Source organism: Morone saxatilis, unplaced genomic scaffold (assembly GCF_004916995.1).
Source record: "Morone saxatilis isolate NCDOM2014 unplaced genomic scaffold, NCSU_SB_2.0 Contig7, whole genome shotgun sequence".
Classification (NCBI taxonomy): domain Eukaryota; kingdom Metazoa; phylum Chordata; class Actinopteri; family Moronidae; genus Morone; species Morone saxatilis.
In genome coordinates this window covers 13,785,188-13,799,750 of record NW_023340246.1, presented here as the reverse complement: position 1 = coordinate 13,799,750, position 14,563 = coordinate 13,785,188, and the positions used below count along the sequence as shown (strand labels likewise).

The window sequence follows — 14,563 nt, the reverse complement described above, 5'->3', positions numbered from 1 at the left end:
ACACACACACACACCCATACATACATCCAAAGAGAGAAAGACAACTTGCCATAAACTTACCCACAGATGTGCACACAACCAACCACACACACACCTTCTGTATACATATTCATACATGGTGACAGATAGATGGACACACACACCTTCCCACAGGACTGTGTTTTCTGGATATAGTTGAATGACTGAATGATGCCATGGTCCTGTAGGTTAACACAGCGTGTGTGTGTCAGGGTGTGTTTTAGCAGTGAAGAGACATTCGATCTGAGAAGGAAATGATTTGAACATAACTGACATACACACACATACACGTAGCAGCAACATGAAATTGTTGTTGTAGCTAGACATAAAAAAAAAATAAAAAAAAAATAAAGGTATGTGTGTCGGTCCAGAACAGAAAAGAACAGACAACCTGATTTCCCCAGTGGAATAAACACAATTTCATCTCACTGTAAAAATCTCAAAATCTCAAACTGAAATGTTGAATACAGAATGATTTTATTCTTCATCAAATCAATAAAATGTCAGGCTGAAGAGGTTTTTTTTAATTAATTTTATTTTTGAGGCAGAGAAATATTGTGATATTGTTGTCGGAGTCAGATCAAGGCTGTCAAAATAAGGCAAATGGCGTCAATTGTGTTGTTTCGCTAGAAGCATTTAAACTGGATGTTGTGTGATTCACACTAGATGTCATGTATAAAAACTATAAAAACGTTCTGCAACCATATTCAGTCAAACCCAACAAAGCCTGTATTGTGAACTGAACGTATCATAACACCCTTAGCATGAGCAGCGATAATCAGTCAAAATCAATACCCAAACAGGTTTATAGATTCTGAGGGACTTTATGAACCAAGTGTTTGGTTGAGGATGTACCTGTGAATCCTACGTGGTTGGTTACTATGGCAACAAACTACGATGCTAATCCTGAACCATATCATTAACCTTGACCTCCTCGAGATTGTTCCTCCCGCTGCTGTCAGCCTGATAATAATTTGATTTGACAGCTTTATTTAAATACAATTTTGTAAAAATATATCAACAAAAGGCACTTGTCAAAAGCAATGTAGCCTTTATAACATTTAACCCCTTGACTAGGAAATATTTTCTTTTGCAGTATATTGTTAGGGGAAAGATTGCTTCACTGCATGTAAAGCATGAGTAAAGACAATACATTGACACAACGAGGTATTAAGATCTTCTCATGTTTGTTTACCTAATAGTTTGTTTTTGTTTTCCTGATATAAATGAACTTTTAACCTGTGTGACTCCTCCAGGACTGTTCCCACCACACCAGCGGCCCCCACTGTGACACCTGCCTACCTGGTTACTACGGCAACGCCACCCGCGGGTCACCTGCGGACTGTCAGCCCTGCACCTGCCCACTCAATCTTCCCAGCAACAAGTAGGTTCCAAAGACACCGGAGCTAACGCCGCCTATGATGACACAATTTAATCAAACGCTTCAATCAATCACTGCTGACACCGCAGGCTCTCTGACTCTCTGGCCCCCATCCTCTCTTTTTGACCCGTCTCTTCATAATGTCTTCAGCTTCTCTCTTTTCCACTCCTCTCCCGACACTCCCTGGACTACATTTTTTTTTTTGTCTTTAAAGGATATCAGCACAAATAGTGTCTTCATCACCGTGGGTAGGAATATAATTATAATGACATGAATGGAAATATCATCACCACAGGTAGAAGCATCAATATAAGTGGAGGAACATCATCCCTGTGGGTGAAAATGTCATCACTGTTGGCAGAATCAACAGAACTGTGTCTAGAAAACTTAACGCAGTTGCAAACTAAAACCTCCTACAGGTCATTAAGTTATTTAAAACCTTTTTCATGCTCTTGCTCTTATATGGCAAACCTGTTCATGCTGTATCTTATGAGTATCTTATATTCTTAGCAGTTCGTGTTCATTTCCTATCATATGCTGACCCTGCTGTAAAACCGTGGTAAACCAGTCCTTCTCCATTGGCGTGGAAGATGGTCATTGTTGGCATATTTCTAAATTATTCTCTTCTCTTCAAAATCCCGCCAATGTGGCAATCACGCAGTTTAGCTTGCTTAATAACTTTCCAAACTGGAACTGCATGAAGGGCTTTCAAAAGCCCCAGTGACGTTTGAAGACTCGGACATCATTTATCATGTGAAACAAGCTTTACGGCTTCGCTATCTGCAGTATACTGTCAGATTAGTTGCATTATCCTTCATGCCAGGAAGAAACAAAGCCACCAATGAAAGACTAACATTAATCTTGTCAATATACAAATCCACAAGAGTGACCAGAATAATACAGTAAACAGTCAGCGAAACAATAATTCAGCAGCTACTTAGAACGCATTAGCCTCAGACTGCTACCATAATGGCTAGCTTGGTTGGCAGAAAATTGATCGCAGAAAAATTAGGCTAACTAACAATCTTTAAACAGCCATGAAAATATACGTACAGATAAAGCTCCATCAAAGGGAATTTTGTGAGAGTATGTACCTGTAAAAGAAGCCTGTAAATACCTTTACCTATCTGACAAAATGGCGGCTGTAATAATGTCACTTAAACTGCTATGAGACTATATGACAGTGGTGGTTGCTACTAGCAACAGAATGTGTAACTGAAACCAAAAGTCAGTATCTGGTAGAAACTTAATTTATATCACAGATACTGTCATAAGTCGGAACAATATATAAGCATTGGTTAAACTGGACATTTATCTCTGCTATTCTAGATCCCCAAATGACCAGAAAGAGATGCTGTGGGTTGTTCTCAGCCTGGGCACACACACACACACACACACACACGCACACACACACACACACTCCCACCCACACACACACACAGGCAGCAGCAGCTGAGAATCTTCATGCAGTCATGACACGTCATGTCCAAAACTTTCAGTGCTAAAGAAAGATACAACTCTCTCTGTCTCTCACCTCTCCACTCCTCTACCTCCCTCTAACCCCTGCAGTAATAATAGCTTGAAGGTGCCGTGCCTTTCAGAGCCTCAAAATAGCAATCTTAGTCCCTTTAGGTTTCCCTGAAGCCAATAACTCAAACAACCAGCCAGCCAATCACTCTATGCCAGTTAGCGGTAAAGTCTAAGCTCTTATGAACATTCAATAAAGCGATTTTTCATATTAGTTTCAGCACGGGAAGCAGAGTGGCGATTTACAGCAAATCAGTAGAAATCTGTTTAGTCCTGAAGTGCTGTTTCTCTTTATTTACACTCAGGGCTTAATTACCTTACTGCCAAGGAGGTTTCTGTGTCTTTTTAATTTGTCTGTCAGTTAGATCTAAATCTACTTAACAGATTGAAGTTCCTTGATCAATTATCAATTCCATAAAGGCCCCAATCATTTGTACCTACACAGATTCACATTACTTACAAAACAACATACTTTGAAGAAGTAGAAGAATATATAGATTTTTATTTTATTTTATTTTTATATTCCCAAACTCTTTCCTCTAACAGGTAGCCATACCCCTGTAGTCATTGGTCATTTTCCCATGTACATTGTGCAGTTGTAAACAAGTTTAGAGAACATGTGCACAAACTCTCGAGTATGACTCACTTGAAATTTTGCACAATTAATCCTTGTAAAAAGCCGTAATATTCCCAGGATTTAGATATTCTCCAAACAATCTGCATGCTTGTCTATTATTATTTGTATTTTGATGTAGATCTGGATCGAATGCAGCTTAAAAGATTTAAACAAGTTCTATTATTAGAGTAAATCATTTGGATGATTGTGCCGCCTTGGCACTGTCCAAGCACTTTCTGGTTGTGATTCACCCTTCACACAACCATAACAATTAGACCAGAACCATTTAGAAGGGGCACTACTATAGCCCACTGACTGACAGTACCCAATATGATTATAGGTATTACACAACCCCTATTATACACACAAATATAACCCACTTTGTACAATAATTAAGTGTTATTTTACCGTTTTTGGTTGTTTACATGCACTGGCCAAGCAAGCTTACTTGTAAGTCAGTGAGCCAGCTTGCAGTTAGCGAGTCAGTCAGCCAGTGAGTCAGTCTGGGGCCTGGAACCCGAGCCAGCAGAACTATCTATAGTTTATGGAAGTGGGAGGGTGACAGAACGAGGGAAAGAGACTATCGCTTTACTCTGTCTGTCTGTCTCTCTCTTTCAGTTCATTTAGGTTACAGTTTGTAAGGAGGAAGAGTGTTTTTTAAATTCAGGAGTGTGAGGAAGAACAAACGTGTGGATGTGCGAGAGAAGAAATTAAGTGTGTGTGTGTGTGTCTTTGAGAGTGTGAATGTGAGGATTGGAAAGTGAAAGTAGGGATACAGGTGTGTGTGTGTGTGTGTGTGTGTGTGTGTGTGAGGGGATACATACGGGGAGACAAACAATGGCCTTAACTCGCCTCTGTCCTCTCCTCTTCCTCTTCTTCCTCCTCCCTCTCCCCACACTGGGACAACGCTACCGAATTCATCAACAACAACAACAACAACAACAACAACAACAACAACGTCACCATGGCAACTACAATAGTTTCAGTCCCACCTGCCACCTAGGTGAAGAAGGGGAGTTGCTGTGCGACCAGTGTCAGCCTGGATACACAGGACCGCGATGTGACAGGTAAGAGCACTCACACACACACACCTATACCTACACACACACGCACACACACACACACACACACACAAACAAACATAACAAAAAAACAAACACTATATTGTCTTTAAACTTTATACCATTATGTTGAATTTATTGCTGTCAAGATTAATTTGGCGTTGTAGCTAAGTTCATTATTATTGAATATGGAACTGGAAATTACTCAATTCATTATAAACCTAGAAATATGTTTTGACAGTTTAGCAGTATTTAAATAACTCTTTGGCCCATTAAGTACGATAAATGTTTCATGACCTAATTGCAGCGGCAGAACAGAACTAACTGCACAATTTCAAATGTGGATATGAGTGCTAATCTCAAAGATAAAGGCAATGTTATTGTTGTCATTCCTAAAAAATTACTATTTGGAAAATAAATCAGGTCTGCAGTCAACCATTCCCAAATGAAAACAGAAAGTGCTGCTCATTAACTGTTTTTGAGCACTCTATATCTCATTGTCCATCTAGTTTTCTGTCCACAGCACATTTATTAGTTGAGTGACATTCTTGTTCCATTAGCTGTGAGGTTCTTTACCAACCCAGGACTAATGAGAAGGCTCTCTGGATGCTAGTCTTGTTAAAACTTCAGGCTATACTGTCCTGTGGTGACGCAGGCTAGAGTAAATATAGTCTTTTCACCATCCAGGCTCACTGAAATATAGCACATTTGGACTGCTTTGTATTTAACTGAAACTGCCCACAGTTGAGCTGAGTTGAGCTCAAATGAGTTAGTATTCAGTATGTTTAAGTTTTTCCCATTTTTAAAAACATTATTATGGTTGTAATTTCTGTAGCAGTTAATTTAAACTGTGTAGCCTTGAAATGTCAGCTTCTGAAGCCTTGTGCCTTTTGTTGGATGAACTTATATTGTGCATGTGTGAGATGAGGTCAAAAATTGATAAGCTATACTGTTATTTTCTTTTACTGCATACATAAGTAAGTGACCTTGTATATATCATATTTTCCTATAGAAAGAGAAATGTTTTGTCCTGTTTCTGCAGACTTGCAGTCATTCTGTATACACTGGATGCTAATGTCTCTGCTGATGTGTTCGTCCTTGAATTTTATGTTGAATTTCTGTAGCTTATGCATCCCTTCCTGTGTACGTAGTCAGTTTATCTTGTTAAGAGTATCAAATGAAAATACTTTTAATAGTTTCAAGTTGAATTGCTATTTTCTTAATATCAGTCAGTGTTAGGTGGGTATTTATGTTGATAATTATTAATCTAAAATAGGAGTTTGGCTGCACTTTATCCAAGCAACGGAGCTGCTGGTGGACACAGGGCCTCAGCCCGCTGCCATGCATAGTCTACATGCCTCGCCATGCTGTCCACAGCAGATACTCTCTGTCTGCCTTTTAGTCTTTTTATAAACCTCATTTGCCACCGGAAAGCAACCTGACTCATTGTCAGTCCATTTTTCATCTTTGTCACAGAGAGGCACTGCACTGGAACCTAGCTAATGACTTATATGGTATAGTGTCAACTGAGGGGCTTAACTAGTACCAGTTTACCCCCTTCCTTCTTTATTTTGAATAGGGATTATCTGCCCCACTCCTAAGTGTTGATACTACCAAAATGAAGTCCTGTTTTGAGTATTGATACTAGCCATCACATGTTAGATGCCATGCTCAGCACATGAACAGTCTTTGCATCTCAGCCTCACATTGATCACCTCTTTCGTGCAGAGAATTCACATAATGAACAATTTCTTTTATTTACTGTTAAGACATGTTTTGTGTTTAAACAAGCATGTGATTAAGTGATTAGAATTGTAAAACTAAATGCCTCATGTTTGGCAAATGATTTGGTGGTAATTAAAATATGACACATTTCCCCGCCTTACATGATAGTACATTAGCTGCTTTTAACAATAAAAAATTATCAAAATCAGTGATCCTGGCGCTGGCATTAATTAGTATTGGAACAAAACCAAATTTTGTGGTACCGTCCACCTCTACTTTTTTAAGTCCTTGTATGTCCATCCATTAGGGGAGAATGTGTTTTTTAATACAACTAAATGGGATGAAGCTCTAATACTGATCAGGAGTTGTCATCAGAGTTTCTTTTTCTAAATTGAGGTGATAGTGTTTGGTTTTTGGGAGGTCGTCTGCCAAATATATATGTATATTTGTGTGTGTATGTGCATATAAATGTGTATCTATGGTTGAATATACAGAATACATCTGCGTATGTACTTTCTTGTTGTTCTGATGCCATATGGTTCCTCCAGTCAGTGAGAGAGGACAGCTGGTAAACACAAAGGAGAAACAGAAAGAATATTGTTTGCTGCATTGACTGAGTTTATAAGAGCTGAAATAATGTTAAATAATATTTTATATTACTAGCAACAATATTAAAGAGGTAATCAGCAGTTGGTTGTTTCTTGTTCCGTTAGTCTAATTGATACCTGCTATGCACTACCTGCCATTACACTTCATTATCTACAGTGCTTTTGTTGTTGTTAGTGGTAATTAATTGTAATGTGCCAATTTGTCTGTATTATGGGCTTTAACAGAATAAGCTACTCTATTCCTCCCATGCTAATAGGCTATCCACTTGCTGCTAAGTGATTCTGCTTTTCAATTTCCTGTCCATAAACAACCATTTAAAATTTAGCTGAAAGCTGATTAATGCAGCTGCCTAACAAATAAGTCAACTAAAACACTCTGAGTTGTAAGCTGCTATTTAGGGCTGTCTAGGGTTTGCCAGTATATCCAGAGTGGTCTTTTAATGGTCTTTCAGATTTTACATATTCATTTGGATTTTGGTGACTCAACACCATCTTGCTGTTAATACTGTGTGATGGATATGAGGCACTTAATAGATCCATCTTTTATCTAGAGGGGAACAGGAGGCAGTGGTGATGGCTGTGATTATTGTTATTACGTGTATTAATATTAATGTCCACAATCTTGAAAAAGACAGTCATGAAAGGTCAGGCCTGAGTGATAGATTAGGACATTTCGAGTCAGATGAAATTAAAAAGGCATGTGCATAGTGGTTAGTATGACTTTTGAATTTTGATTACAACAGTAAGGGCAGCCAACACTAGCCACATGAGCACTGAGGTACATAGTTTCCACAGTTTGATTAGGAATTCTGAAAGAAACATGAATATGTTACTTGTTAATGCTATTGTTACCAGTAGTAGGGCGCTATTAGCATTAAAGTGAGTGAGTTCTTGCAGCGTTAGTTCAGCATTACTACAGGAAATATAGTAGTAGGATGGATATAGATAATGGACATTTTAAGAAAAAAACTTTGAGACAATTTAATTTTAGAGAACACAATAAATATCACAGCCTTGACTGAATCATATAGTATCCATTATACAAAAAAAGGTGTCATATATAATAATATTGTCAGTTGAAATCATGAAATTAAGATAGAAAATTACAAAAAAAATGTTTGTTGTTTTTTGACAGTTTTGTAACTTTTAGAAATGTAACTCATCTTTTTAGAAGAGATTGATACTATACGTCTGGCATAGAAAGATAACAGACAGAAAGCATAAAGGCTCAATATTTAACATACAAACTTGTACTTATCTTCGTCTCTCTCATCCTTCCTGTCTGCCTCTCTCTCTTTTTTAATACACAGTTTGACACAAAGAGACAACTGCAGAAACAAAGATGGAGTATAGAGGCAGGAATCAATTGTTTTAGAATAAAGGCTTTGGCATATTGATGTAACAAATTGAAAGAATAACATTTAAAGTTTCAAAACTTCAAGTATTTCTCTATAACATTAAATATCCGTGACAATCCAAAACATCCTTATAACAAAAGTTATGTTCAAACTTAAGCAGATAATTTTGTGTTCATTTTGCTTGCAACCTGAGCTGGGTAGCTAATTTTCAATGTTAAGGACTTCAATAAAGAGAGAGGCAGATATCTGAAATGGCTGTTCTGTGAGAAAAGTGCTGATACGTCCATAGCTCCACTCACTGACTGAGTGCAGCAAGTCATAATTATTCTTTGAATATATTGAGGTGATTTAAAACTGCACGATGGCAGCCTCAAGTGGCACCAAGGTTGACTATTGGAAATTGTAGAAGTTTGTCATATTGAAACAAAAACAAGACCTTATTTGATTGTATTTCCCTGCAGTGATGCACATAATTCTAAAAGCAAATTACAAAGCAACTACAAGATGTTTATTCATGTGGAAGTCCCATTTTACTTAACAAGCTGCCCCAATTTCTACTTTTAACAGGATATATACAGTAGCACTCACAGAGAGCAATGCTTTAAGAGTTATGGAAAAAATGTATGAGGGAGAAGTAGAGCCTGTCTTCCCCTGGCGCCAACTCCCCATTTATAACACTAAAAATAAAAGAACATAACTTTTAGGATCCCTACCCCTCTCTTTCCCTCTGTAACTCTACCAGTTGTGCTCACCATCCACTTCCTGTGTTCACTCTGAAGGTTTTGACCAGGTGTCTTCCCCCCCCCCAATATATCTCCTTCAAACACTCTGGACTCTCCACTATAAATACCTTCTCTTTCTCTGGAGGCCCGAGTAACCACACACACACACAAACACACACACACAATTATGATAACAGAATAGAATAGCTCAAAGAGCGAATTCATCTTGCAAATGAAGCTAAAGACAAACACAAACGCACACTTTTGCTCCTCTTCTCTCCTATCAGGAAGTGAGAGCGCTGCTAGTACGATTCTCCACTTGACGAGAAGAATGCACTTGTGGCGCTCCACACACACGGAAATACCACACTTCAGCAACATGCACACACACAGAAGCTAATAAACCAGTTCTATTGAGTACCAAGGAGGGTCAATGGTAATAATGGCTGGCTGCTCTTGACTCTTTCCCTCCTCTCTGTCCTTTCTTTTCCCTCCCTCCCTCTAAATTCAATTCTCTTTTCAGTGTGAACCCCCCCCCCTCTCTCCATCTCTCCTCTATTCTTTCTCTCCTACTCTTCCTTCTCTCTTCTTTCATCTCAATTCCCTTTTCACCCTGTAAAGCTTTATTTCAGCTATAAGGCCTGTGTTATTTGGTTTCAGTGGCTCTTGACACGGCGCAGCAGTCTCAGGTTAATATATTTTGCAGCAATGTGGACTTCCTCTTATTAGTGATCAAATAAAAGCGGCAGAAAAGAATACAAATCTAAGAACTGTGAGACAGTTATGTGCCCTTGTCCTTGCTCAAGGGTGCTAACAAGCATTTTAAATTTTTGTTTTTTCATGAATAGGCTAATACCAATCAAGAGGATGCTTTTTTTGTTGGCTTCTTCTTTCACTTACTTTTTCACCATCCACAAAGAACTTAACTTCATAAAACATCCCAAAAAATTTTTTATTAGCCAGACAATATCCCACTTCGGTTATTTTAAAACATTTACCTTCCAAGGACACCTCAAACACACTCATACATTTCTACAAATAAAAATAACCTCTAAAGGACGTTTGTTTTGGCATTATTGTTAGCAGCAGGAGTAGCAGTAAGATATTTCTTTAGTTCAGGTTTAAAATACTTCAGTTATATGAATAGAGTTTGTAAAGACCTGGACAGTCTGTTGTGGAACTGCCTGAAGACATTAAATTTCTCTCTTTTAAAAGAAATCTCTGTTAGAGCATATTTTTTTATAAACTTTTTATAAAATTTTTATATCTGTTGATGAATGGTTTGGCTCTGTAGCCCGCTATTTCTTTGTGTGTATATCTGAGTTAATGCATGTCTGGCTGTCTGTCTGTGTATGTGATGTGAGTGCATCTTTAATATGAATCTTACATACAATAGGCACCTTCAGCCAAGTGGTCTCACTGGTCAGAGACACACCCGTAACAATGCCCATGCACTCAGCTACATGAGCTTTATTGCTTGTTTAATTTGTGATTGGATATTGGTTACCAACTCTTGTGGGATGAGACCTGCCATAATTACTATATCTCCTCATTTGGAAATGTTTTTGTCATATAAGCTAGCAGCTGAGGTAACAGTATTTCAATAATATTCGTTTTCTGTGGCTGTTGGATATAAAAGAGATACATTTTCTTGCAGACCTGAAAGCTGAGAAAAAAAAACTGCATTTTCAAGTATAATTTGTCACATGAAAGCATAGAAGAACTGCATTTAGACCTGATGCAGTCTTATCCCAAATTGTATTCTGAGAATGAGAATAACAGGATGAAATCTTGAAAGCACACCAAATGGGATGGTAATCAATTGTTGAGGTACTTTAAGCCCCTGTGCGTAGAATTGTATGTGTTTGTAACATCTTTCAGATTATACTGATGGCATGAGTTTTTGTTTGTAAAAAAAACAAGTCACTTGGAGGTTGCAGTCATTTTCAGGAGGGCAGATTATTGTCTTTTCGTTGCTACCACAGGGAGATCTCAAAAAAAAGGAATTTGAAAAATCGTGGGGGAAAACCTGCACAGACTTTATATTAACTGTTGAACACGGATCATGTTTACAATACATTCAATAGGAATCAGCATTATCACACTGTTTCTGTCTCTCTGCTGCCTCCTAGATGTTCCAACGGATACTACGGCCAGCCCACTGTGCCAGGGAGCACCTGCCAGCGCTGCGATTGTCATGACAACCTGGACCTATCCATACCTGGCAGCTGTGATCCAATCACAGGCCAGTGTCTGCGTTGTCGTCAAGGTTACGGCGGCGCAGCTTGTGACAGTTGCGCTGAAGGTTACTATGGAGACGCCATCACAGCTAAAAACTGCCAACGTAAGTATACCGAAGACTAACAAGCTTAAAATAAACAGTTTTCCAGTAGCTTTTGTTTCTGTAGTTTGAGTTACAGTTGAAGTTAGTCCCTAAAACTAGCAAAAATAATAAACATTAAAGCAACAAACAAATCCAAAAATAAAAACATGAGTAATAAAAGTTGAACTCATAAGCAATAAAACACAGCGTTGGTCAATTCAACACATTCTGTAATTTTGCTGCTACAGACTACTCGGTATGGTATGACCAGTAGCCTATGGTGGCTAATGTTAGTGTAAATTGCTATGTAACTGACATAATTGATTCAATTTGTTGACTTTATTACTCTTTCCTAACACTGAGCATTCTGAATAAACCACAGTGGCTGCTGTTCAACAAAATTATATAGGCTCGCTTAAAAGTCCATTTTGATGCTATCTCATATCACATTCCTAAAGTACAGATTTTTATTATATCAGGTTTTGGTATCACTGTCATAATGTTATTTCAGTGTTATATTAAGGAACAAATCAGACATCATATCAACATCCTGACTTCCAAGCCACTAGTGTACCTTGCATCCCCACAGGCCGACAGTGGGACTCTGAGAATGAATTGAGTAAAAGCAACTATTGATTGAACCAGTTGGTCTTGATATTGTCTATAAAGAGTATGTGCTCAAAATGAGGTGCTATAATCATAATAAAAAAAAACAAGTCTACACATAGGGACTTTAAGAGAAAAAACATTGTTTACTTAAAAAAAGAAATCATTATTAAAAAGCCAATATTCTAGCTTCAGTGTCTCAACAGGCGGCGATACACTGTAATAGTATTTCCTCTATGAAACTCAATTTTAGCTAAATGATACATTTAATCCTTTCACTAAAACATTGAGTAGATAGTACACCATCTGGAGTGGGTGGTGTTTGTGTGTGTGTGTGTGTGTGTGTGTGTGTGAGAGAGAGACTGTGCATTGGCGAGCAGCTGTGCTAGTAGGAGGTGTGATTTCGGAGTGGCCTACTGACTGCCAGCTGTGTTTAAGAGTGAGAATAAAAAACTATACCTGTAAAGAAGAGGGGGGGACTGAACAAGAGAGGAAGAGAGGGATAGCAGCAAATACAGACATACAGATGGCGCTTGTTTGTGAAAATTTTCATCAAAACCTGTGCTGTTGACGAAAACAGTGGCACTGGCAGCGAGGTAGGCAGAAAGACAGATGAACAGATAGACACCTCACTAAGAGCGATAGACAGGCCAGGCCAATGAATAGACAGATAAAAGCGTCAGACAAGCACAGAAGCAGGTAGACGGGGCTGACAGGAGGTATTAATGTGTATTTGATAGTTCATTGTTCTGTAGTTGTTTCCCCTCTCCACCCAGCTAAATGGTTATTGATTAATCAGCCTGATCTATCGCTCTCCTACAGTGCTGATCGGCTGCTCGTGTCTGGGAGTTGGAGGGTTGTTATTGATCCTGTACGAATGACCACCAAGAATTATTAAAACACAACAACTCTCTCTCTCTCTCTCTCCGCTTCTGTCAGTCTATTTGTCTCTCCCTGTCCGCCTCACTCTCCCTATTGCTCCCAGTCTTAATGAATTTTATTGAGTGGAGCAGGAGAGTTCAGGCCGAGTCCATTTGTGCACTATTAGACTGTAAAAATCATTTACTTTTTCTTTTGATGTCAGAGTTCTCATTTGCGGCCATTTTTGACGCAGCCATTTTGCGTCTCCCACCCCTAATAGTGGTTCAGTTTTATTCAGTCGGGGAATGGAAAATAGTTTGATTTTGCAAGCAAAGTGACCACAAAGCAAATTGTTTGAGGAATAAATTCAAGACAATTAACTCCTCTGACCATTTCTCACATGGGGGGAAAAGTCATTTGCAAGTTGAAAAAGATGTGTGAATTGCACTGTCACACATTTGTCCAATCTCTGGAACAAAGTAGATGTGCAGTAATTCAATAATGTAATTATGCTTCCTGTGTGTCTGACACTTACTGAATGTTTCATAGATACTTCATACAGTAGATCAATAAATTCTTTCGGGGTCTCACACTTCTAAATTTACCACAATTAATGGACTGCCTAGTACAGTCCTCTGTGCTGAGGCTCTTGACTTTTTATGGGACTGATAGGACCCCAAAAAGTAGTAAAGTAAATTTTAAAAGCCCTAAAAAAGAACAACTCCACTGTTTTAATCTGAGCCAAATCAATGAAGCATTTAATGAGTCGTAAAAAATTACAACCTAAATTTGTAAAGTGTCATTTACAGTACAAACTGTCACCCCAGATGAATTTTTCATTCAGCATTTAAACAAATCCACATTTTCTTGTCATTGCTAACAATGACTGAAATGTGTTTGTGTTTCCTGTCACGTCACTTTCACTTTCTAAAGTAAAAAAATGTCTTAATATATTAATGATGTATGACAACCCTCTAAATGTCCGACATGGCGGAAGATGGCACTTTTTGACACAGCACGGCATTTTACATGGTCCGATTTAGGGACAAAAACACTGAAAACCCAGCATGAAGGAATTGAAATTAGGAATCAGTTAATTACATTAGCTACGTTGTGCTGCAGTAGCCAAACAAACAGGAAACTTATATTAACCATGTAATTGATGTTCCAGGCTCTCTGTCATGTTCCCTCAGAGCCTCTGAACACCTTATTTAACCAGCATGCTTATAACAGAAGATTTACTCTTCTGTGTCTACTTGTTTACCTGGAGTGTGGATCCAATTTGCAATAATGTATGGATACTTAATAGATTGTATAACGCCTGAACGTCGCACCAACGTGCAACTGTAGTGCTAATGATATGGAATAGATGCACAATAGCTATTTCTGCAGTTTGTTTACACGACAGATTGCTGATTGCCTGGTAACAGAAGATAATGTATTTCAGGTTGCAAAAAAAATTTTATCTTTGCCATCAAGGCCAGAAATGAAAAAAAATAAAATAAAATAAACATAACAAAAAGCAAATTCTTTTCCCACAACAAGGCTTGCATTGTAGAGACTGACAGAACGGAGTCCAGATGGTCCCCGAAGGGTGAAGCTAGGGGGGTGAGAGACTATGTGTGAGAGAGAGTGTGTGAAACAGAGATGGACATATATGTGCATCTTTTCTTGCATGTTTAATCAGACGTGTGTGTGTGTGTGTGTGTGTGTGTGTGTGTGTGTGTGTGTACATGCATCTGCATTTGTGTGTGCGG

General features: G+C 38.4%; 1 protein-coding gene across 1 annotated transcript in view; it reads left to right on the top strand.

Moving 5' to 3' along the window:
• Positions 1 to 14,563, top strand: part of lama2 (laminin, alpha 2) — a gene marked incomplete in the record, with an annotated part of 177,548 nt that overhangs the window by 81,183 nt on the left and 81,802 nt on the right. The window contains 3 exon segments of the mRNA XM_035679280.1: positions 1,275 to 1,402; positions 4,523 to 4,609; positions 11,149 to 11,360. Coding sequence (XP_035535173.1) covers positions 1,275 to 1,402; positions 4,523 to 4,609; positions 11,149 to 11,360 — 427 coding nt within the window.